Below are 27,382 nucleotides of genomic sequence, written 5' to 3'. Positions count from 1 at the left end.
ATGGTGTTCTTTAATTGCTAAAATGTCATATAGTTACATTAGAAAAATATATAAAAATAGAAAGCGTTTTATTTGCCACCATGTATCGTAACATTTAGTGTCTCAGACACATTATTTTGTTTCTATATTGCGTAAACTTGGGTGGAGCCGGAATGAGCTAATGTAATTACAATTTTAAATAACTAAGACTGAGTCATTCAAGAGTACAACATAACATACAAAACAGCAATATAACAAAATCTTCAGCAACTCTCAATCTGAATAGATAGTGAATTCGTACCAATTCCCCTGATTTATTCCGTTCTGTCTTTATGTTCCAATTCTGTTCCGATTCCTAAAACCGATCCCTCAGAGAGTTTCCCATTTTTCCAACAGAAAATGCCTGACTAACATGAAATAGCATTTCCTTGTTCACTGCGTTATTGATGCAATTTCAAAGGAATTAGCTACGGAATTTTCGTTTTAATTGACGATTTTTAGCGTTCTGGAACTTTTGATTGGAAACGTAAACGATTTGTGTGGAAATGTATTCTTTTGAACATTTTGGTCATACACAGTTGCAACGCTTTGAGCAACTACGCTATCGTTTGGTGAATTGTTGTGTAGTTTATTATCCGTTTATGAGTTAGTGAAATTGTTATCTCCAACTTACGGGACCGTTTAACCGTGACCGCTTGACCGTGAAATTATAAAAATAACTTGCTTGCACTTCCTTATTACATCAACTATCTGTTATTAAAAGTCCCATCAAAAGCGGTCCAGCCGTTCCAGAGATTAGCCGTAACAAACCGACAGACAAAAATTATACAAAATAATGTTTTTATAATTTTTGGTTTTTGGCTTTACCTTACGTATTTAGTGAAAAGTGGATATATATGAATATTACAAACAAACACACCAAATTTTTCATTTGTATAGACTATTAAAAATACATATATTCAAAAACAAAATGTTATAAAATTCATTCAAACTATTATAATACCTAATTAAGATTTTTATTATTAAAAAAAAATCATACATCATCAATCCATCAAGATATCAAAATTGATCAATCTCCGACCATCTGGGCCATTAAGTAAGTTATAAACGGAAAATTTCAGACAAATAGCTTAATTTCGAACGGCCATGGCCGTCGAGATTGTTCAGCTCTGGAAAACTGAGATTTATAAAGAAAATACAATATCTATAATATTATGAAGTTGATTGATTTGTTTAGTTATTTAGTTTTATATTTGATTTGATAGTTTCGTAAATATAAGGCATATATGTACAATTTATATTTAATAAGTAATTATGTAAATGAAATGTTGGTAGGTATATTAATGATGAACTTATATAAAAGGAAATTAATAATATATTAAAATACTGTAAGAAAGAAATCTTGAATATTCAATTATTAGGGAATAAGTTTACCTGTAGCGTATCATATTACTAATATATGTTAATTAAAGTTTCATTTTTCATAAGAATTTCTTTACATAATCAAATTTATAAAATGTAACATTTTAGATGTGAAAAATTTTATTTTTATTAAAAAATACACATAAATGCTATTAACTTTAAAACCTCAATTCAAATAAGTAAAAACGGTACCTATACAATTTTAAAAATATTATGTAACCTACACGAAACATAAGTACGTATAAGGATGTACCAGGACATCAGAATTCATGATGTCACGTCCTAGAGTCACGTAGGACTTAGCCTTGTCTATGCTAAAGGTCAGGAATATATTGACTGCAATAACTCTCTTATGATATAGTGGTTAAAAATGGAAGGAATACTAAAGTTCTCCTAGTTCATCATTGTTTGTTTGGTGAAATGGTTTTTAATGAGAAGGTAAATAAAACAAAATATAAATGTGCAATATTTTTTTTTATTTTCATGTTAATGATCAAATATATCTAATATTATGCGATCGTATGAACAATAGACAAATGCAAATGCAAAAAGTAAATAAAACTAAATATAATGTGAAATAAAATTATGTATTTTCATTTAATGACGCAGCTAGTAGCAACTTTACAGTTCACTACTTTTTTCATATATTCTTTTAACATTTATTTACTCAAAAAATCAATCGATACAATCATTTACTACTATATTATGAATTTATGATTATAAAATAACTTATTCTCCATGAATTTCGCCATAAAAATGTGACCTCTACTTTTTACATTTAGCCTATTTAACAAAAAATTTTCTGCTTTTTATACCTAAGCTAAGAGCAATAAACCTATAGAGTACTTGTATCGAGCGTATACAATTTACATATATTTGTTTCTCTCTATCTAAAGAAAACGTCGTATGAAAGAATGAGACAGCTATAGACAACAAGCTACGTTTCAACATAGTCATGGCACCATTTTTACTATAGGTACGTATTTAGATAGATAGAAGGTGATAGTGATGGGATGTGCTTCAATCGATAAAATCGTGAATGTATTTTGCATTTACGGATTCGTGAAATAATAAATAAAAAAAACAAAACTTATAATTAATTTCAGTTGAATACATTATTTGTATATAATAAATGCGAAATTATGCGAGAATGGATGTTATTCTTTCACTGCGGAACCGATTACAATGAAATTTTGTACATACACACATAGGTTAGGTTTTATCCCGGAAATCCCACGTGAATGGGAACTGTGCAGGATTTTCTTTAAAAATGCGGGCGGAAAGCTAGTATATTATAAAAGAAATTTTAAAACTTGAAATGTAATTTAAAATAAAGAAGGAAATGATGATAAAGATAAAGGAGTGAGGAGAAAGGCACAGTCAGCATGAAGGAATCATGCAGCATTTTAACAAGTTAATAAAAGGACAGTCTTAATGAAAACATTTTCCTAACATCCTACTAATAAAGCGAAAGTTTGTGAGGATGAATGTTTGTTACTCTTTCACGCGAATACTACTAAACCGATTACAATGAAATTTGGAAAAATTACTTTTGATCCCGTAAATCCAACAGGAATGGGAACTATGCGGGTTTTTCTTTGAAAACGCATGTTTATTAAGTATGTATTTCAATAGTAGTTTCTCATCTATGAGAACTGTCATTTAATCAACCGTTTAATTTTCACGTAGTTACACATTTAAGGTAACTTATGTGTAAAAAATTTCAAAATAAAAATTCACTCTCTTTAATCAAATGTATTTATTATCTAACTACAGGAACAAAAAAACGTAAGCGTAAGATTGCACAATTCTTCTAGAGTATCCATCTTGATAACACACAGGCTCGAAATGCAGTGAACACAATATAGCAAATTGTGGCGGCGTCCAATCAACTCATGTCTCATGTTTTATACCCATTTTTTATTTAGCTCTGGAAATCTAAAACAAAATGAATTTATTAATAATCTGAAAGAGAAATTAATAAACAACAAACGAAAACTAAAACACATAAGGCAAATAAAACAACCACGTGGCCGTTTTATTTTCCTGCGGTAAAAAATTTACATCTATTATTTGCAACAACAACTACATAATATAAATCTGATATAAGAAACAAAATAAATAAATCAACGTTAATATGAAATAGATTTTTTGTCATAAATCGATAATATACGCTAGATGTGTTACAACACTACGGTGGTAAACAAAATGCCAAACGTGATATTAATGTGACATTTTTAAAAAATTATTTCATTATTCTATATTCCACAACCCCATAAAGTGGGTAAATGTTACAGTTACAACATAAAATTACAAAAAAGCGCTTGATAAAACCTTCAAATAGGTTTAAAACATAAATATTTATCAATTTGCTGAAAATCACTTACCGATGGAAAGATATTTGCACATTGTTTTTATCCAAAACTCCCATTCGACTAGTGATAGCCGGTTGATAAACATACAATAGTTATTTTAGCACACTGACAAATAAAAAGAAACACTGTACACTTTATATTTTCTAAATATTTCGTTAAAAACACTTGACACACTGAGCCCACCAGCTGGTTGGAAAACAAACTGACTGCCGGCGCGCTACGTTTGAAGACAGTGCAGATACTCTATCGCTATCTCAATCTGGCTTATGCTGTTATTGACTAAGAGTAAGTAGATTAGAAAATATGTATTTTGTTCTGTCTCAATATAAGAACTCTATAGGTTTATTGCTCTTAGTACCTAAGCCTAAAAACTTACTCAATGAAAATCCTAAATCTATATTATGTAGCTTTAAAACTCGCTTGTGCTATTCAATTCACAAACAATCTATAACAATTACGTTATCTCTACAATCTTGCACTCCCGTGGTACAATTATACAAACCATTCAATTTCAGATCGCTTCAGTTATTGACAAAGCTAATTGTTACGATTGAATCGGATTAAGGGCGTGTTTCTCGTATGACATTGCGTGTTTCATTTCGTTGTTTAGATATTAGTACAGTAATCCAAAACTAATAATGCGCATGCAAATCTTCGCTAATTGTCGTATTTCCGAAGACACTCGAATCATTGAATCGTAAGAGCCCTAAACCATTGTTTAAAATGGAAGTTCGTTAACTTGCATTTTACACCTTGTTCAAAAGAAATAGAAGTCAATTCACGGTCATACACAATCAAAAACAAATCGGGTGGTAGGTGACGGTAGCCTGTCAGTCAAAAAACTCAAAAATCCGTCAGTTGTCTTTAAATATTGGTGGTGACTGCACGTGTTCTCTCTGTGTGGAATTATATAGAGCTGCTATTACGTACCCTTCTTGGTTTTGTTTTTAAAGGTGAATTGAATTAATCGATGAAATGATTTACACAGGTGATGGTAGTAGGGAAGGTGAAAATGAAGAAGAGTTCCGATGTATCTAAAATGTCAGAAACAAAGATAATCCCTGATTTTGATTGTTTTTATTTTATTTGTAATTGTCATAATATTGAAGAATGATCAGTACTGTAAATACTTTTGAACTGAGATTTTAATGATAAGATTTACATATATGGTTTACATATAAACCTGTGTTTGAAAACCATACTTTATACAATATAAATTTTGTATTATTTTAACCTTCTTTTCTTCCATCATTACACCAGCTTCAGTAAGACACTTTAATAGTACTATAAAATTTTCCAAGTAAATCAATCCAACAAAGATAATATATATTCGCAATCGTGGGGTTATACTCGCTATTTACTTACAAGGAATTATCGAAACAAAATCGTTACTTACCTACAAATACATATTAATCTCTTTTAGCACAAAACGTATAATTTGACTAAATTATGCATGAAGAAAATGCATTTAACCGCTCTATATAGATATCATCTTCGGACGCTCCGAGAATATGACAGTTGCCGAACAGTGACGAAGATTTCTATGCGCATTATTACTTTTGGATTACTGTAATAGGTTTTTAGGTAACTATGTATATGGTGATATGTATATTAGATATAGGTTTTTAGGCCAGTAATTATTGGTGATGTTTTATAGGTATCAATTACTATATCTTTTTCTTTATATTATGTGTCAATTAAGCGCGTCACACACGGTGAAGATACTATAATATTTTATCTTAAGATCCTCTAATATAAAACGTTATAGTATCTTAAGGATATTACAAATGAACCAAAATTTTGTGGGTCATTTGTAACAGGATGGCGGTTCTACAGGGTACTTAGTACGCAATGACAAATAGAAAAATGATGGTCAGAACGCTGATACCTGATACCTTAAGATACTACAACATGATCACTCTTGGATGTAACATCAATACAGTTTTTTTTTAAATCAGTCATATCATATTGTCATATTGAATCCAAAGGATTTCACCCCACGCTCACACAAAAGAACCGATTGAAAGGAATCTCGCGACAATTAAATCAAGAAAAACACAAAACGGGTAACTGCTATCACTCATAGCTTATCGAACAAAGGCTTGAAAAATTAGCATCATTATACACACGCACACTCTCGAATTAGCGGCGAGTGCGGTACAAAGTGAAGCATTCAAAGTAATGTATGTAATTTGTTTGGTGTCAGCTAAGAGCGGTTACACACTAGCGTTTTATACACGCGCTCGTACGTATAACCGCGCCTTTTGGTGGACGCGTAACTCGTACGAGGATTGATGCGCTTCGAGCTCGTATAGAATCTCTCTCTTATAGTCGATTGAGAAGAGAAAGAGGGGTTTCAGACTAGTTTATATGCACATAATATATACCCATTTTGAAGGCGCATGTTCACGCATATAGGCGCGCATTTTGCCGGACGCGCAACTCGTACGAGCGATGAGCGCTTAGCTCGTATAGACCATAATAATAGCAATGTTTCTTCAATAGAATTCATGGTAATACACCTTTACGCTTGTCCAGTTTTTTTGAAGCATGTAATGTAGCGCGCGTGTATGTTAAAACGCGTAGAAAAAAACGCTAATCTGTAACCGCCTTAATCGTGTGTGATATTGGCAAATTTCTGTATGCGTTTAAACCAAGATGCTTCAGACAGTGTTTAATGACAACCCTTTGAGCAACGTTTGAAGATTTCTTGGAGCGATTATCGTGTAGGTAATAATGAAGATGGTGATAACTCTATCTCGCAGTTTTGTCGAAAAGAAATTGCGGTATGCAATAGTTATTAGCAATTTGGTTCAAGTACCAAGATGGGCTATCGAATGCATAAATTATTTAGCAATCGGGTAAGGTAAGGAAAATATTTGAGCATTTCAAAATATTTTTTACTGTTACTACAGGGACAGATTGTCTGTTTTTAAAAGTTATGTATAGTAGGTATGATGCTGCAGTGTGTACATGCATTATAAGGCCCAAAAGGAAATTTTTTTATATTTAATTATGGTCATTTTACAATTCCCATAAAAATACTTGTATAAAAAAGGTATCTATATAATTATGATAGAAATAGATCCCGTAACCTATCAGATACATGTAAAAATAAAACTGATGTATTTGGTAAGATAAACAAGCTATTACCGGAGGAAATGCGCAATATAAACAATTCACGCTCTTATGCACACATATTCGATTATAAAAAAAAAAAAAAAAAAACAACCGTAAAATCTTATTTATACACTTCTCTTTTTCTTCATTATCATTGTCTTCATCATTTCTCATTATTTTTCATTTATCTATACATCCATACTAATATTATAAATGCGAAAGTAACTCTGGAAAGGACATAGGCTACTTTTTACTCCGGGAAATAGGATAGGTTTTATCCCGGAAATCCCACGGGAGCAGGAGCAATGCGGGTGCTTCTTTGACTGCGCGGGCGAAGCTGCGGGTGGAAAGCTAGTTGTAAATAAGAAAATAGCAGTTTCATCAAAATACGCTTTTTAAATTATAACCCCATTATATCTATTTAATTTTTAACGGCAAAGAACTTTCTATCAACATTTATATATTGAGGTCTAAAACCTTTCATCATTATGAAATCATTCTTAAAGAATCATCGAAGAAGAATCATGCGAATCATTAAAGAAAGATCTTTCTTTATATATTCCACTACAAAAGGCACGTTATTTCTCTGAAAGGAAATAATAAGAAACTATTCCGCTATCTATAAGTAAGTTAATGTCTTCTCTATGCAAGAAAGGAATCTCTGTGTAATGTAAATGACTTACATTTTCTTGACTTGGTACTTATTGTATGTATTGTGTGTTACATCTTCTATAAGCTAAGAAAATTATTCAAATAATATATGCTTTAATAAACGTTCTACTCATGAAATGGCATACCTTTTAATTTATATCTATACTTCAGTATATATAAAACAAAGTCGCTCTCGCTGTCTATAATCATCTGTATTTGGATCTTTAAGATTTCGTAAATTTTATGTTTTTTTTTTGGGCGAAACCGCTGGCGGATAGACTATCAAACTTTTGTCAATCCTCACAAATTTTAAAGTTTCTAACATTAAAAATAAATATTTAGGTTTAACAATTTTACGTCATTAAATACCTAATTTATAGTAGGTAATATATACAAGAAATTATTGATTAAAAATATATTTGATTGTACCCCTGAAATTGTGAAAATACGAAAATCTCAAAGAATCTTCCTGGAATTTTGTTTGCGACAAAAATATGTTGTGATTCTTGTCTTGTATTTTTATTGACAAGCAAATTGACGGTAATTCCCCTTACAATTGACACGCCAACGTAAAAATCCTGTAGAGTAGAGGAAAATAAATCTTGAGTAATGTGTATTTAACCTAAATTTGGGGAAAATTGCTTGGCAGGATTACACCCACGACCTTTAATAATAACGAACAATAATTGTACAGTTCTATTTGTATGTCACACACCTGATACTGTGCCTGATAGATAAATAGATACTTGTACTGTATATATAGGTAATTATTTATTTACTACTCTTGCATCTCTAATCTCTTTTATCATCATTGTAATCAGAATATTATATTATATTTATTTTTAAGCAGATGTTCTGAACTTATAGATTGCAAGAATAATCGACATTACGAGACTAGCGAAGAATGAGGAATTTAATTAAAAAAAAAAAAAAACATTTAAATACTTATCGTGTATGTGGTGCTAAGTTAATAATATTTTTACCAACATTTAAACGAGCAGACGATCAGACTAACGCAGTCAACAAAAAAAATCGATATAGTATTACAGCATTGTAACTTTGTAAAAAATACCATAAAAGAAAATATCAAAAGTATTCACTTCAATGTAACACGATCAAACGTTATTTTCTCAGTGTAGAACTTTTATTATACCTTTATAAACAAAACTTTGCCGTAAGATAGTTTCTATCTTCTCGTATCCCGTCAACGGAAGCAAATCAGCCAAGCATGTTTGTCGTATCATAACAATGTGAATTTACAAAGAAATCATAAACAAACATAAAAAAAAGTATTTGATAGTTATACGTTATGTGACTGAACCCTTTCATATCTTGTAGGTATATTACTTTAAATAGAGGCGTCTGTCTATTTCGTACTGTATATAAAACAAAGAGACAAAAATGGTACATACGATTTCATTAACATTTTTATAACTTTTCTGCATCGTATCTAATCCATACTTATATTATAAATGCGAAAGTAACTCTGTCTGTCTGTCTGTTACGCCTAAACTACTGAACCAATTTTCATGAAATGGAGATATTTTGATACCCGAGAACGGACATAGGCTACTTTTATCCCGGGAAAATGACGCAATCCCGGAAATCGCACGGGAACGAGAACAATGCGGGTTTTTCATTGACTGCGTGGGCGAAGCCGCGGGCGGAAAGCTAGTACAATATAAATAAACCCACAATAATAAATTATTGTAGTGATTAAAGTAGTAAACATTATTTATATAGTCGTAATTTTATCAGACCTACCAAACGTAAGCAGCTTCCAAAAAGGGAAACAATTCGACACGACTCTACACAATATATTAAATTGTGTTCATTGCCTTGAGATAAATCGGAAAACAATGCAATATTCACACAAAACCCAAAATATTATGAAATTATCTTACTCTATTTCCACATCAGTAATTATCCAAAACGATTAACAATTCAACAAAACCTAGAAGATAAACTACCTGTGAACTTATCCTATTCCAATATGGCAGGTGAATTTCAAAGTTTACAATGTTAACACAACACCGGATTCGATCCCGAAGCAATTTTAAAGGTTTCCTTAGAATGGAGTGCGTTATTAGAAAAGTTGGGGAGTTGTTCTCGTATATTCCATGAATATATGCTCGCTTTATGAACGTTGAATGGAAGAAATATTTCTCCTGAGATCTTGTTTTATGCGGATTAAAATATTTTCGTAAAATCACTTCAAAGTTGAAATTTAACGCTCTATGTTTAACGTTTTCATCTTATTAACCATGATATTAATACATGATGCATTAATTTAATTTTCAAACTTACTAATTAACTTATTTAAATACAGTAAAACAATAATACAAATTATGAACTTGAAACAAAAAAATCTTACGTGAATCCAACAATTAACTATCCGCAGATAATACTATACTAGGTATTACTAAACCTCAATATACCTATCTTAGTAAATACAAATTGTTTAAGATAAAAATAAATATTTAGATAAGACTTCATAACGATCTAAAAGTATCTCTCGATTACACTATACAGGTCAATGACGTTTATTTAAAAGCCCAATAGCTAATCCATTCTATATAAACTGGTATTCGAAGATGTTTGGCCGAATCAGGTCATGCATCACGTTCCAACAGCTTCACAAAGAAAAGGCGGATTATTTACAAAGGCTATCAAATTTCGTATACTAAGTGAACTGAGGGGCCTTTTCAAATCCCCTTCGTAGTAAAGGATACTTATACGTATAGGTACACTTTGAATAGAAGTTAAATATGACATATTAACTCGGCAAACTATGAAATCTTTATACATACGTAGTCTAGTAAATAAATTATTGTATGAATATCATAGGCTGTTAATTAATCGTTCCTTCTTAATTAACTCCAGGAACGATTTCAGCCTTATCGTGTACCTAAAATTTAATTCAATGACTACGTACTCGTATAATAAAGCCTAGTTATATTTATGAAATAGCTGATTTATCCAGTCGGCTACGACAAATTATATATTACTAGCTTATCGCCCGTGGCTTCGCCCGCTTTGTCTAAAACCTAATAAATAATATACTTAAACCTTCCTCTTGAATCACTCTATCTATTAAAAAAAACCGCATCAAAATCCGTTGCGTAGTTTTAAAGAATTAAGCATACAAAAGGACATAGGGAAATAGGGACAGAGAAAGCGACTTTGTTTCATACTATGTAGTGATAATAAAGAGGTAACTACACAATTATATAAATATCTCGTACACAAAATGTAAATGTCTTGTAAAAATAAATAATAATACCTACCTTCGTTCACTTTCACATAAAATGTATTACAATACTAATTGAAGATTACAAAAAAGTATGCCACGGAATGGGCTTAAAAAAGAAAATTGGATTGATAAAATCAGATAAGGTCCTTGCCGTTTAAATCTGTTCTCGAAGGTTCTAAGAGCCTCGGTATCAAGATTGGCTTCTAAAAGCTTTTCCACAACGTACTTTTATTCCGTGTTCGAGCGTGCTTTGTATAAATTACTATAGGCTATTTGACAAGGTTTTGATAACTGTCTCAAATTATTAAGATACGTTTATAGAACACACAAAACACATGTTTCTTAATTTTTTGTAGTTATTCATTGAGAAAATGGAAAATAAAAACATGATATTCAAATATGCCGCCAAAACACAATTTTGAAGAATATGGCGGCTCGCGACCATGGTGACGTCACAGCGGCGTAAACATCAACTTGCTCCTAGTACCCACTTATTGTTCGTATTTGTTTTAATTATAGTATAGTTAAGTTAATCTGTTTAAAAACCAGAAAATGAGTTCTTATTGGTGTGTAGTTCCTGGATGCAGAAATACAACTATTAAAACCCCTGACAAACTAGGTATTTATATGTGCTCCAAAAGATATAAAAATGCGTAGAAAGTGGTTGCAGTTAGCTCGCAGAAATCCAAGTGATATTAGATATATCAATTAAAACAGTTATATTTTTTTGTGAAGACCACTTCGATGTAAGTATGGTGTTGAATACCTAGTAGGCAGTTTATTTTATTTGCAATACATAGTATAAATCGTCTCATTACTTAGGTACCTGCTTGAGGTAAGATAATGATAATATATATTATATAAATTGATGATGACGTGTTTGTATTGATATTGAAAATAATCAATACAAACACGTCAATCCTATAAACTGGATGGCTGAAATGAAAAACAAAGGAACCTAAAAAATGTATACTTCATAATTATTGTGCTATTGTCATTCATGTTTGTAGGTACATTTAACTAAAAAGGTTCAATGACGATTGAAATATTAACTTACGTAGCTGTTTTCACATTTTTCAATTATTGAGGAGCGTAAAAATCTGGGTTATTTTTAAAGAACATGCCAACCGTTATAGCGTCCACTTTAGGTAGATTTCGACTGCCTGCTTTTTCGAAATTAGGTTCCATGACAAACAAAATTAACACATAAAGAACAAAACTGATTACAGACACCTTGAATCACAAGAAATAAGTTATACAAGAAACAAAACCAAAAGCGAAATTCAGCAACTACGTGAATAAACGTTGGGATCATTTGTTATTTACGCCGCTGTGACGTCATAGCAGATGCAGCCAATCATGGATGTTTTCGGTCACGTGGTAATTTTAAAAAATATGATGTTTTTTCTCGACGATTTATAAATAAATAAATTATTATTTATATCATTTATTAATTAAAATCGCTTCAAAAACCTTATATATATATGGATTACACAAAAAAGTAATTTATTTTTTATACTGTCAAATAGCCTATTGTCTGTTTCGTCTTGAAAGGTTAAGAATAATTCCATTTGTATATAATTCATTTTATATTAATGGTACAGTATACGTTTGTGCACACACACACATGAATCGCTTGTACCTATGCTATGTACTGGTAAAATTTGTCTCTGTATGGAGGCGTGTTTAACCTCACGCATTTGTGACGGTTCTACATGTAATAGGGGATGAAAATTAATAGGATTTTAATATTTTACATAGTTATTAGTAGTCAGTATTTTTATACGTATAATTCAATTATAAATAGGTCTATATTTACCATTAAAAGATATATTTTTAAGCACATAGATTTATGTAAACTCAGGTGCGCATCTCTGAACTTTCCACAAAATTTTTGGTCATACTAATTTCATCGAAATTCAACTTTATTCAGTGTCTATTACGACTCATTTTACAAAAACAATCAGATGAATTCATTAAATTCGGAATTTTATAAACGAGCTCCTACTGAGTCATCTAGAAGTGATCCGAAATGACTTGTGTATATTGATCGGCGCCAAATCGGGCGCACAGTATGACATCATAATCCATGACTGCTATTAATTCGGTTAAGGGCCGATTTTTCAATGCTTGGTTAAAACTTATCCGTCAAATAAAGTATTACACGATGATTACACGATAATATTAAAATGTTACGTAAACTGTCAAATACGTAAGGACAATTAGAATACGTTTTTAAAATGATAGTTTTATACGTTATTCGACGAATAAGTTTTAACCAAGGATAATTAATTAATTTTAGGGCTAATTTTCAATTCACTTCATTGACCTTAATGCTATGTAAAATAATTCAGTTTACATTGGCGTGGTATTAGATTTACAACCTCACCGCCCGTGACTAAAAGAATACGATCTAAACATCGTGAAAATTCAATAAGATATTCGTATGAAATATTGGATTGGGGCACGTATTGTTTCGAAAACAATATCGGCTAATATAATAAATTTAAGGTTTGTATCGATGGCGATGTGCAGATGGGAAAAATGTATTGTCTTATAAAAATAACATGAGATACCTAAAGGACAACTTTTCATCGGAGAGCCGCTCCAACCAAAGTTAGGTTAGACATCCATGTCTCATATTCATGAATTGCTTATAAATATTAAATAAACCTATAAATAAATTACTATTTACTTTTCAAATGCATCGTTGAATTTTCATACAAAAGAGCAACTATGTATTAATATAAAAGATGATGTCTTTTGATATATTATCTTATCTTATCTTTGATATCTTAAAAACAAAAATGTTGATACATATATTAAAAGAAAAAGTAGACACCTATGGTAAGAAGTGAACCTCATACAATTTTTAGATTTTGAAGGCACTTCTTTAGGTACGTTGAGAGTAAAATATCAAGTCGCGTATATACGTACTATATTATTTACTTAAAGGAATATCAAAAATGAATGATCAAATGCTCACGAAATTTGCACTCACATTGTTAAATGCTCTGATTAGTTAGAAGTTGTAACTATTTGTCGCTAGATGTCACTGTACCGAAAACGTGTGTTTTACATCGCGCTATTGAAATTGTTTTGTAAAAACATATATTTGTTTAGAAGAATATATTTTTTGTTGCTCACTTGGAACCGTTGTTTTATTTCAATCGTTCCCGAGAGACAGTGGGTGGCAGGCCTTGGTTCGAACATTTTTTGGTCTTCGAGCGCGAATATTAAGAACCTAGACCAGTGGATTTTTGTATCTAAAGTACGGCGCGCAAACCGGTAGTGGATTGCTACTGAAGCGCCATTGTGGTGAGCGGCGTAAGCGCATCTATAAGGAGTGTGCTTATAAAGCTGCAGCATTTCCGCGAGAGGGCGCCACCAGCCTATGGGAACCAGTTCAAGCAGCAAGCACTCGCAGTCTAGTGCTACGTTCCAGCAGAGGGCGGGCCTTCCACACAGCAGCAACTGGGCACGACCAACTATAGAGGGCGCCACTTACGACTGGCAACATAATATTATTATGAATGGTTTGAAGAAACAACTGTGAGTAAACATTGTGTAGTAAAAATATTTCATTTCGATCTTCTATCAAGTTACAATTATTAGTGAAGTGTTTGGGACTTTAATTATTTTACGTATATTTAGAACATTGTACTTAGTTAAAATTTAGAGTTAATTTAGACTTAGAATAATTAAGCAAAAAGTGATTAGACGGGGAATCCATGCCCGATTTTTTCTAAGTTGTTTATAAATTCAAACACTTGTAATTTTTTCAAGTTTATTTTTGGACTTAGAAAATTTTTGTACTGTTTTTTGTTTAAATTTTTCTAAGTGAATAAATTTCAAACACTTGTAAATTTTTCAAGTTTATTCTTGGACTTAGAAAATTTTTGTACTGTTTTTAAGTTCATAATATAATGTATTTGTTTAAATTTTTCTAAGTGAATCAATTTCATACACTTGTAATTTTTTCAAGTTCGATCATAGACTTAGAATTTTTCTACTGATTCATATTTTTTTTGTTTCATACATTTATTTTGTTATTGTTTAACATGGAGTCATTAATTAAAGTACAACTAAACAACAAAAATATTATTTATAAAGGCAGGATCAACTTCAAAAAATCTCCTAAAGAGAGATTAACGCAGTTTTATATTGAAACTCGATTAGAAGCACTCGAGTCACAATGGTCAAATTTTATTAATACTCATAAGTCTATCGTAGAAAAGGCATCCGACAAGGATGCAACCACTATCCCATATTTTACGGCTGATGTCTACGACGAAACAGAAGAAATTTATTTTACTTATAAATCAGAATTAAAAGAGTTGTTAAATACACAACAAGATAATTTAAATTGTAATAATTGTAGTAAAGCATCTCAAGTCACATCTAAAGTAAAGTTACCCAAAATTAGTTTACCTATTTTTTCCGGTTTATATAACGAATGGACATCCTTTCGCGATCTTTTTGTTTCACTTATTCACAAAAATGAAACTTTGGACGACGTTGAGAAGCTTCATTATTTGAAAACACATTTATCTGGAGAAGCTGAACAATTATTGAGATATACTCCTGTCACGGCTTCTAATTACAAGGAATCTTGGGCAACTCTTATTAAGCGTTATGACAATAAGAGATTTTTGTCTAATTGCATTTTGAAACGATTTATGAATCAACCAACGATTGTAAAAGAGTCTTCAAATTTAATTAAGAACCTTTTAGATACGACACTTGATTGTTTACACGGTTTGCGTACATTAGGTATAGATGTAAGTTCATGGGACACAATCATAATATACATAATCAGCTTAAAATTAGATTCCGAATCGCGTAAGTTGTGGGAGGTGAGAGTTAGTTCGAAAGATGAGTTACCATCTTTTGATAGTATGAAAGAATTTTTGGAAACCCGATTTCGTTCCCTAGAATATCTAGATCCTAAACAAAATGTTACTCGGTCACACAATCCTAAATCGTTTCATGTAGCTTCTGTGTCTTGTATTCTATGTTCTGGTGATCATAAACTGTGTCACTGCAAGGTATTCGCCGCAAAGGACATTGACTCTCGTCGTGAATTTGCCCGAACCAGTAAAATATGTTTTAATTGTCTTAATAGAAATCACAATGTTTATTCATGCCGTCAATCTACCCGTTGCCATAAGTGTAAGAAAAGACACCACACACTTCTGCACCCTGACACTGTCAACGCTGCTGTGACTGATAGTCCAGCAGATGTAAATGTAGCAGCTGCTACTACAGCTTCTACATCTTATCAAGGTGAGTCAACCACCCCTGTTTGTTGTTATGTAAATACTCATAGTCAAGGTTTATTAGCCACAGCTTTGGTCAATGTCGAGTCGAGATCTGGAGCTGCCTTTGTTTTAAGAGCTTTGATGGATCAAGGCTCTCAGGTTTCCTTTATCACGGAATCTGCAGTCCAGCTTCTTGGCTTGAAAAAGTTACCTGCTCATGCCGACATACTCCGTCTAGGCGATGACGAAGGCATTTCAATGCCTTCCAAGTGGATTGTTAAGTTTAAATTGCAGTCTCGCCTAGACCCCAATTTTGTTTTATATGTCGACGCGTATGTTTTAACAAGGCTAACCTCACACCTTCCTGAGCGAAGGATCGTTCAGGCTTTGCCGTTGGTTTCGTCTTTGGAGTTGGCGGATCCCTCATTCCATACTCCAGGCAATATTGATTTGCTGTTGAGCACTAGAGTGGTCGGCGCGGTTCTGGAGGAAGGACTGATAAGAGGACCGCCGGGAGCACCAGTTGCTCAAAGGACTAAGCTCGGTTGGATTTTGTCTGGCGAAGTCCAAACCGTAACTCAAAAGCCGGCTTGTTACGGCGTAGTTGTTAATACACAAGTGAATATCAATGATCTTGAGTTGGAAGAGTCGGAAGATTCTTCACATTTGGGGGTTATTTTAACTGAAGAAGAACAGAAATGCAAAGAATTGTATTCTAAAACTACCAAAAGAGACAACACGGGTCGTTACATCGTTAGATTGCCTTTTAAGACAGACAATCCCCAATGCAAGATTGGTAAGTCAGAGGATACAGCTGGTAAACGTTTAAGTAATTCGGAAAGAAAAAGAAATGATAAGGCTGTGATTCAAGAATGTCTTGACCTAGAGCATGCTGAGGTCGTACCTGAATTAGAAGTTTCAAGTGATTCTGTATATTTACCCCATAACGCAGTAGTGCGTACTGGCGAAAGCACTTCTAAGGTCCGGGTGGTTTTCGATGCGTCCTGTCCAGCTAGAAGTGGTGTTTCGCTGAACTCTGGATTGATGGTTTACTATATATTTATATATTTACATATTTATTTTTTATTTTTTACTTTGCAACCTGATTTGCGTAATATTATCATGCAATGGCGTTGTCATCCAATAACTTTAGTGGCCAACATAATTAAAATGTATCGGCAGATAAAAATAGCTGACGAGGATGTAGATTATCAACGCATTTTGTGGCGTGACAACACGCAGACTGAGTTACAACATTTGGTACATCCTCGGCTCCATACTTAGTCGTGCGTTCCTTGCAGCAATTGGTTCATGATGAAGGACATAATTTTTCCTTGGTAGCAGAACGTGTTTTGTCAGATTTTTATGTCGATGATTTTCTGCCTGGTTGTGAGTCTATTTCTGAAGGCGAACAGATTCATCGTCAGATGTCCGAGTTGTTGAGTCGTGGAGGTTTTCAGCTTCAGAAGTGGTCCACCAATAGCGATGAATTGTTACTCAAGATAAGAGATAGAACGTGTGATGGTAATGTGAACATTATCTTCGAAAGCAACCATGCTATGAACATTTTAAGTCTAACATGGGATCGAAGTTTTGATGAATTTCAATACACCGTCCATCTATCTACTTTGAAGACTCCAGTAACCAAACGACGAGTGGTATCAGACATAGCACGTATATTTGATCCACTCGGATGGATCTTCCTAGTTGCTATAACGGCTAAAGTGTTTATACACCGACTTTGGCTTTCGGGTATTGAATGGGATGAGGAACTTCCTCAGCAGCTTTTAACGGATTGGCTCGTATATCGATACAATTTACATAAACTCACCCAATTTCGTTTGGCCAGGTGTATTCACACAAGTCGACATGATATTGAGCTCGAACTACAAGATTTTTGTGACGCTTCCAATAGGGCATTCTTGGCTGTGGTCTTTTTGCGTTCCGTTGGTTCCAACGGCAATATTCATATTAGTCTCATAGCATCTAATACCAAGGTAGCCTCTGTCAAACAGGTGTCCATACCTCGGTTGGCGTGGTGTGGCGCCGTATTGCTTGCGAAACCTCTAAGGGAAGTTTCAGTCACATTAGGCGTTTCTAAAAATAATTTACATCCGTGGACTGACTCTTCAGTAGTTTTGGCATGGCTGACAAGGCACCTCAGCCGTTGGAAAACCTTTGTCGGAACCCGTGTTTCCGAAATGCTCACCATTATGGATCAATGGTCACATATTCAATCGAAAGACAACCCTGCAGATTGCGCTTCGCGAGGTGTTAGTCCGATGAAATTATTGGTACTCGAGTCATGGATGAAGGGACCTAGTTGGCTCAAAAATAAGGTAATTGAATATATCAAGGGTGAAGTTATGAAAACACATCTTGAAGAGAAGAAGGACAAAATTTATGTGTAACGTAGTTAATATAGGAGATGGAGAAAATGAACTTATTAAAAGATTTTCATCATTGATTAGGCTTACGAGAGTTATAATTGCATATTGCCAAAGTTTTTAAAAATTAAATCTAAAACAAAATTTTCTGTTAATTTAAGGTTTTCCAAATTCATGAGGCTTTAATGTCGTGTATTCGTGTATGTCAGAGTCATTATTTTGGGAATTTTTGGATAAATTTGCTGGTTCGGACAAAGTCACAAGAGTTGTGTCTTGCGTTGCAAGAGTTCAATCATTAAATGCCCCACCTCAAGGCTGATTGTGCTCCCAGTCACTACGTCCGCGTAGTATTCATGCAATTTGTATCGGAGTTATTTGCATGCATTTGTTTTTTTTTATTATTATTATTGTGCTCCCAGTCACTATGTACGCGTAGTTATTCATGTACTTTGTATCGGAGTTACTTTTATGTATTTTGATTTTTTTTATGATTGTTTACAGTCCACTTACTCTATTCTAAGACATGTATGATGTATCGTGTCTTAAGACGTTACTGCCATTTACTGTTTCATGGTGGGCGGTAACGCAGTTATCAATGTATGTAGTTTTAAGTGATGGACATTCTGTCCATGGTGGGCGGAATGTTAAATGCTCTGATTAGTTAGAAGTTGTAACTATTTGTCGCTAGATGTCACTGTACCGAAAACGTGTGTTTTACATCGCGCTATTGAAATTGTTTTGTAAAAACATATATTTGTTTAGAAGAATATATTTTTTGTAGCCTCTCCGTACGAAGCTGTGCATATACAAGGCGTACGTTCGCACGCGTCTTACCTATGCGGCCCCTGCGTGGTTCGCACTGACCAACGAGACGGACCGCAAGTCTCTGCGAGCGCAGCAGTCGCTAGCGCTCCGCACCATCTCCGGAGCACCACGCTTCGTACGGAATCAGGTCATCTCCAGGGACCTGCGCATGGAGAGCCTGGACGACTTCGTTCGCCGCCTGAGTTCCTCTATGTTCGCGCGCGCCGACGGAGCGCGATCCCAGCACTTGCACGGCATCGCGCCATACCATCGACGACCGCCGGACATAAGAGGCCTACCACGTGACCTAATCTCCTAGGACACGGCCGCTTCCTCGCCACTAGCTGACGGGCGCTCACCGGCACTCTGCCGGCGAGCTCGACCTCGCTGAGCGGCGGGTGAAGCACACTCGGACATTCTCCCCTGCAGCAGCTCGCAGATCGCCCGCGATACCGCGGGCTGGATCGCACTGTAGCAGGATACCTCCCGGACATGACACCTTGGACCATCCGGTCCCACCCAGTGCCCCGCCTGTAGTTGCAGGTGGCGTTGCCACCACTGAAAGGGGCCATTGCCCCGAACAGTTACCCCGAAGCCTGTGAAGGCTTGCGTGGAAGACCCGAGTAGTATTTTTTGTTGCTCACTTGGAACCGTTGTTTTATTTCAATCGTTCCCGAGAGACAGTGGGTGGCAGGCCTTGGTTCGAACACACATAGATTAAATAATTCTTTGGATAATTTCCTTCCGTGTCGTTTCATTTTTCATTAATACTAATAAAATTGCGCTACCATTACACCGGGTAATAATTAAAGATAGTAATTACTTACGACTGTGAAATATTCAAACGATCACGCGATTTTTTTCTGTTTACAATATTTACTAGAGCTATATATATATGTATATATTTAGTACCTTTTCTATTGAAAAAATATTTAACTAATTGGAATTAAGGTCACGATCCTTAATGAAGGTAGGATTTATGTTATACTAGCTGTGCTCCACGGTTCTACCTACAGTGCTCCGCTCCTGTTGTAATATCATCTTAGCAAGATGATAATAGTCGTCAACATAAAAGAATTTTTCAAATTAGGACTAATAGTTCCCGAGATTAGCGCATTCAAACCAACAAAAAAACTCTTAGATTCAATACCTAGCTGAAATAAAGAACTTTCTAACCATCTCAGAGTTTTTTTTATGGTTTATAAATATAAGATAATCCATTTATAAATAGGATTATTATGATAACTGTATGTGGTGTGAGCGTAATTCCCGAGTGTAAATGTGACCTATTTCCTAACCTTCTTCTCAGTAAAGGAATCAATAAATATAAAAACAAAAAATAATAGTTGTAAGTACACGAAACTGAACTTTTAAATAAATGTAGTTTAAAAAAAAACACACTTTGAATATAGAGGTAAGATCCTCGATGTACAAAGAATTGAATATGTCCGTTTAAATAAGGTCGAAATCGTATCTAAAACAATTACATAAAAACATTCAGGTGAAGCTAATAATGCGTATTAAAATATACTAAAACACAAAAACAAATATCTTTCCCCCTGTATATTATATCACGCTACTAATATCAGGTACTTAAGGTACCAGGTGTGTCAAGGAAAAAGGCTATAAGGCATTTACGAAGTTTCTTATGGCATGTTTAATACGTAGTATAATAAAGCGATAACCTTTTAAAAATCGTCGTTTATCTACTACTGCAAATAACATTAGATGATGATAGAAGTTATTATACTTGTATTAAATGACTGCTTATGTCTCAATGTAATTATAGAATAATCGTTTATCAAATGTTACATAAATGTGAACAAACATTTTATAAGTACCTACCTAAAATATTTACCTCTTCTAATCAGTTTGTGTTTACAAAACGAAACAATTATGGATTTATACCAATCTTTATACCTTCAATGCTATTGTAGGTAGTAGTTTATAATTAAATATTATGTGTGTACTTAAACTTTACTCGTTAATACAATTTTGTTAATTGTAATACGTTGTAATACGTTTTCTTTTCGGATGCATTACATTTATGTTAAATATCATATTTAAAAGAGCATGAATTAACGTTAAATAGTTACATATCGTAAGGGTTATTTACGAAGTTGAAAGTTAAAATCAATATTACGCTCGTTTTCAAGATAAATTATAAAATATAATTATAAAAGTGAGATTCCGCCTATAATTGAGTGTACTTTAACGAATGAGTTTGGAAAATTTTCATTCACTGAATAGGTACATATTAATTACGTTAAGAGTGATTATCATGATATTGATTGGCATGGTATAAATAGCTGGAGTTTAATAATTGAAATCATGCAAACGCAATAATAATTGATTAAGTACTTGAAGATATGTTTTAATGTATTATATGTATGAATAGTAAGATAAAAAGTCCGTTAATATTTATTGTTGATTCAATCTGCAGAAACTGTTGGTAGATTCGTTTGCACTGTATTTATATAATAAGAGGAAATATTTGATTTTATATACCTACGTTTATAAGCTGTATTGCAGAATCTCCAAAACGACTTTACCCATCTTAAATATTATGTTTAACGATAAAAAATTTATTGTCCCTACTTTAATATTATAAATGCGAAAGTAACTCTGTCTGTCTGTTACTCAATCACGCCTTAACTAATGAACCAATTTGCATGAAATTTGGTATAGAGGTATTTTGATACCCGAGAAAGGACATAGGATAGTATTTATCCCGGAAATCCCACGGGAACGGGAACTATGCGGGATTTTCTTTGACTGCGCGGGCGATGCCGCGGGTGGAAAGCTAGTTTCTTATATTATATTCATTGATATAAAATCCAAAAATTATTTCAATAACTTGAATTCAATAAATTGTTAAAGAACACATGAAACACCGTAAAGAAAATCGATATGTAGTCTCTATGCAACGAGAGTTGCTTTCAATTTCATAAAATCAAAGGAACGCGTTATATAAAATGGAATTACAAAAATGAGAGAGCAATTGCAGCTGAGTTCTTTTTAATCTACCGTTTTCCTGATACGTGTTATAATCATTGAGATAATAGTACTACGTATGGAGGAGACACCACGAACTAAAATCTGCGCGCCATTTTTTTGCTCTAAGTTTTAAAAATTATTATCTAGTTAGGTACTTACCGATGAAAGTTATTCCTTTGCACTTTTCCGTATAACATATTTGTATTATTTGTGCAATATCGTAACACACACGAAGGCATATTTGATGCGTTTCACTTTAAAACAAATAAAAAATGAGCGTGCAATTACGCCATATGGCGTATGTTGAGCGGAACATAAGTGATGTAGGCGGTGTCGTCTCCATATGTATATCTCAATGGTTATAATACGTTTTTATTCATCATTGTGTTTTAATGGTAAAATAATAACAATGAAGGCTACATTCCACTAGAGAGTTTAATGTATCAGTATGTCTTTATCTAAGACGTGTTATCTTTTTTTTTTTTGTTAAAAAGGTGTTAATAGCTCTATAACATGAAGGCATCCTAATGTAGGTTCTAATTTATTTAATATTATAAGAATTGTAATTTGGAATTAGTTGATGAATAGCTGGCAAGTTGGGTTTGATATGGTAAAAATTAAAACTATAAATAAGAAGGAAAATCTTGTGCGTGAGAGGCAGGCAATTTATGATTTTATTTTTAAACTAGCGGTCCGCCCCGGCTTCGCCCGTGGTACATATTCACGTTTTCTCTACATAAGAACCATCCTCGTACTTCAAGGAATATAATAAAAAAAAGAATTAAAGAAATCGGTTCAGCTGTTCTAAAGTTATGCGCTTACCAACACATTTTGGGATTCATTTTTATATTATAGAAAGATTATTTAGGAATATTGCGTTAATAATTTATATCTTAGCATAAACTAATCATTTTATAAATTATCCTCTTTATCAATCGTCTTATAATGTTTTAATTTAATAAATTCATTCATTTCTAACTCAGAAATATAAAAGGCAAGTGTCTTTACCAAGATTGCACCACCATTATCTTCAAAGAAATGTTGTTATTGACGTTATACTACAGTATAATTATGCTATAAATATACAATGACGTAAACTAAGTGGCTGCATTTTACGACGATGTGCTGAGACCATCAGTGGAATGAATTGAATGTAGGTATACTGTGTTATGTAGGAATTCAAGTTCACACAAATTTAGCTACTGTAGTATTTATCCTCGATTTCGTCCAATTATGTATCGAGTCCGTTCACGATCTTCAAAACATACATTTTTTTGATGGGCTAGAATAAATATATTTTCTTAAAAACCTGCTCAAATAACTTCAATTTTAACTAAATTGGTCTTGTCGGCCCCTTAACAGCAAGTCCTATCGCATCCATATTAATAAAATTAAAAATAATTATCTACGTTACTGATTGATAAATATCTATACATAATAAAAGTATATCATGTTATATTTTATTTAAAAAGGAACTATCCAAGCCTATATAAATTGTAGTCTTATAAACAATTCACTAAGCCTCTTATCATTTTGATACCAAAAGTTAGCGTCCCTAATTAACTATAAGGCGGCTTAACAATCCCCAAGGATAGGTTCATCTTTTTAAGTATTTAGGTCATTAAAATTAGGTCACTGGCAAGGCTTGTGACATTAAAACACTTGATAGTTTTGGCATCTATTGTATTTTAATTTTAGAACGCTAGCCTGCTCTATCGTCAAATTTTACGGCTTTCGTTTTTTTTGTTGTATATTTTTTATGTGTTATTATAATATGTAGGTATAGACTAGCTACTCGCTCTTGTTCCACCCGGATAGATATTAAAAATATAACAGTTCCTAATCGAATTGGAAATGAATACAATAAAGTAAAAATTAGTAAAATACTTTCAGTTGTTCCTGAGTTATAAGTGTGATCTAATTAACACTTTTTTATACTAGATATATAATCTATTTACATAAATAAATTATACAAAAGTTTCAACAATATAATTTAGTTAAATAATTAGAAATTTAATAAAATGTTATTTAACTCTTATTCAAGTCATTAGAAATAATAAATTTTATCAAACCTTAATCCAAAAATACTGTAAGTTTTCATAAATTTCAAAACATATAGCTATTAAATCGTATATATTTAATCGTATGTATATAATATATTATTATACAAATAAAAAAAAAACTTACTACTTACTTCTATTATTCAATTATCTGCCTATGCATACAACTTTAAAACTTAACGTTCAAAATTAGAAATAGCTTTACCTTATACAATAGTTTCATACGCCCCCTACAGTACAGTCTCGCACAAAACACGAATTAAATATCCATATAAATTTAATAAACACAGTTCACAAAACACGTACAATATTATGTATTTCGAAATCCGCGGTTCGTAGCGCATAGACGTAGCGCTCCCTGTGGAGTCTACGCGGCACTGCTACGCCATACGAAACGAATGCGCACGCTTGACTCAGCGTAGCAAACTCGACTGGTCTTATGACCCATTCGATACGGATTATAATCGTTCGCTCTTCTATACCGCATTTTTTACATTTGAACTGCATTTGTTTATACTTTTGTGCACAAATGTACATTTTTATTTGTTTAATGTTTTACATAAAAGTTGTAACTATATTATCTGGAAATAATGTTTCTTTTTTGTCTGAATAAATGTATATTTGTATTATTTCAGATAAGTAGAGTAACTGTAAAAGTAAAATATATGGATGCGAGCTTTGTCTGAAATTAAACGTTACTGAGATTATAATACCTATGTTGTTTCTGTGTAATAATTAATGTAAGAAATGTTTTATTTTATATAGTGTCATAAAATTCATTAAATTAACAGCATAATTCATAATTTTGTCTTACTATTTTATACTGTCTTCTATTTACCGATATTATTTAAGAAATATATCATAAATAATAATTCAAAGCGTAATTCACCATTTTTCTTACTATATTTATGCCGTCTTCTATTTACAAATATTATTTAAGAAATATTATAAACTAAATAAATTCCTCCGTAGTAACACGCTACGACAGTGATTTACTCAGACTTTCTTATGATTGTCTTGAAATGCCTTGAATGCCAAAGGTCGCCTGTAACTGGATCATGAAGTGTCAGTATCTATTTTAGTTAAACGGCTTTGTTATTATCAGTATTAGTGCAATATTCTTAGGTCTATATACAAGTAATATTACCCGTTTTACTTTACATCAAGTACCTTAGTAGATAAATTAGAAGAAGTACCTATTTTAATATTGTAGTTGATAACCTTCGCCCTATTAAATAAATATTATTTTGAAATCCGATGTTTTATTTAGTAATAAAACCAAAATGCCTACTTATTTTAATTATAATACATATTTTCACCTGAACTTTTTTTACGTGATGATGCTTTTTTACCGTACACTGTACAGGATAACCATTAGTACATTCAGACCGTAATTCATTTCGCTGGCCAAGTGCGGGTTGGAAGACGTCAAGGTCATTAAATTTTTGGTTCTATTACAATATGAAGGTGTGTCTTCACGTAGTGGATCAATTTTGTTTTGATTTACAGTTTATGCAAATGTCAAAAATGTTTACCTATAAGAAAGATGATTAGATTATTAGACTCTACATGTTTCTAAATTGTAGAATGTAAATGCATAACTATATTGTATCAACACGATTCGCTATTAAGTATTATTTTTTCTACATTTACCGTCACCCTTTTTATAAATATTTCGTTATTTATAGTATGTTATTGAAATGTTGACGATTATTGATCATTCAGAAATTGAAGATTTTTTAACGGATTTTAAACGCAAATTATTCATTATATTATTTTCCCGACGTTTCGAACACTTTCATTTATGATCATTCAATTATCATTCGAATAGACAAACACTAAACGTAAATAACCTATTAAAATTAACGAAATTCAATCGACGAAGTTTTTATTGACTATGTGTATTTAGTAACAACATCCCTAATTGTACGAAATCGAAATCGTTACATTTTCAGTGCAAATTGAAACATAAAATATTGGAAAATACGACGAAATTCCAGCCATTTGCGCAAAGCTTAATTCTATAATGGTTTGTGCTATTAATGAAATTATTGGATCAACCGACTTGTGTACACCTTTCCCCTTTTACGTTTTCACTGATGGTTATCGTCATAAAATTATTTCGTATAGAAATATATTTCGCGCAAATTTATCGCGAATTCGTACTGAATGCCGAAATTTTGTTTCAATGTTGAAATTTTACGGTCAATTAGAAATGAATAGGACGCTTTAGGTACTATTCCATTCGGTGGGATTATCGTTATCTGAATATAAAAGCGTTAAATTTTCGCTGAAAAGTTTTTTTTTTGGCACCCGGGTGTTAATTTATCAAATTTTTCCTTTCAGTTAGTTGTCAATTTAAGTTATAATAAAGAGATGTTGATCGATGATGATTTATCGCTTAAAATAGAACAATAGAGGTTTCATTCAACTAATTAAATTTCATGTTTATACGAGCTAGGATTGTCTTTGGTCTATTTAAATTTATATTTTAATCTCTATAATAGATTGTATACTATAAAACAATCGCAATTTAACTTCTAAATATTACAAATGAAACACATTACTAGTACTAAACCTAAAAACCTCCATTGAATCATAAACACGAAAATACAGACACGCACACGTTTGTCATTCAATTATTTAATATAGATAAGAACGATTCCATCCAATATCTACTATTATATGACCTTTATAAAATTACTGGCCATTTACCAAAGAGCCAAATAACAGGCAAGCATAATCATCAATCTGAAACTCTAATCATTTATTTTATTAGGCTAATGGGTTCTGTATAAACAGATTTACATGTCAATTTCAATCATGGTGCCTTAAAATATTAGGGTACATTATTTTTTACATCCGTCGTGCCCTCTCGGCCAAGATTTCATACAATACAGTGTATTTTCAATGAACAAACATATTGTGTAGCAAACTGTTAGTATTGTGAATTGTTTGATGGATTAAGGGTTTTATTTTTTACATGAAATCATATTAAATGGGTTTCGCGCAAATATTAATAGGGCAACCTATATAATATGTATAACTATTGCAACCTTAGATCATTAAGAAA

At 32.6% G+C, this 27,382-nt stretch overlaps 2 protein-coding genes across 2 annotated transcripts in view; one reads left to right on the top strand and one right to left on the bottom strand.

Moving 5' to 3' along the window:
• The window catches only part of LOC123701203 (head-specific guanylate cyclase), a 134,119-nt gene extending 109,425 nt beyond the window's left edge, over positions 1 to 24,694 (bottom strand). Inside the window, exon 1 of the mRNA XM_045648601.1 lies at positions 24,515 to 24,694. The gene's annotated coding sequence lies outside the window, so the exon portion shown is untranslated. The remainder of the gene's footprint in view (positions 1 to 24,514) is intronic.
• Positions 14,195 to 19,571, top strand: LOC123701161. The gene is made up of 4 exons (XM_045648556.1): positions 14,195 to 14,352; positions 15,926 to 17,108; positions 17,489 to 18,400; positions 19,230 to 19,571. The coding sequence occupies exons 1-4, from the start codon at positions 14,195 to 14,197 to the stop codon at positions 19,569 to 19,571; spliced, it is 2,595 nt and encodes an 864-aa protein (XP_045504512.1).
• Positions 24,695 to 27,382: the final 2,688 nt, after the last annotated feature.

This window comes from Colias croceus, chromosome 21, assembly GCF_905220415.1.
Source record: "Colias croceus chromosome 21, ilColCroc2.1".
In the NCBI taxonomy this organism is placed as follows: Eukaryota; Metazoa; Arthropoda; class Insecta; order Lepidoptera; family Pieridae; genus Colias; species Colias croceus.
The sequence above is the reverse complement of the archived record's forward strand: the minus strand, read 5'-3'. Positions and strand labels throughout refer to the sequence as shown.

Excerpts from the sequence above, each read along its gene's own strand:
- LOC123701161 (XM_045648556.1), top strand. The coding sequence starts at position 14,195 with ATGGGAACCAGTTCAAGCAGCAAGCACTCGCAGTCTAGTGCTACGTTC. Across the intron at positions 14,353-15,925 it reads AATGGTTTGAAGAAACAACT|AAATCACAATGTTTATTCAT; the intron begins GTGAGTAAACAT and ends TTGTCTTAATAG. Across the intron at positions 18,401-19,229 it reads CTAGTTGGCTCAAAAATAAG|CCTCTCCGTACGAAGCTGTG; the intron begins GTAATTGAATAT and ends TATTTTTTGTAG.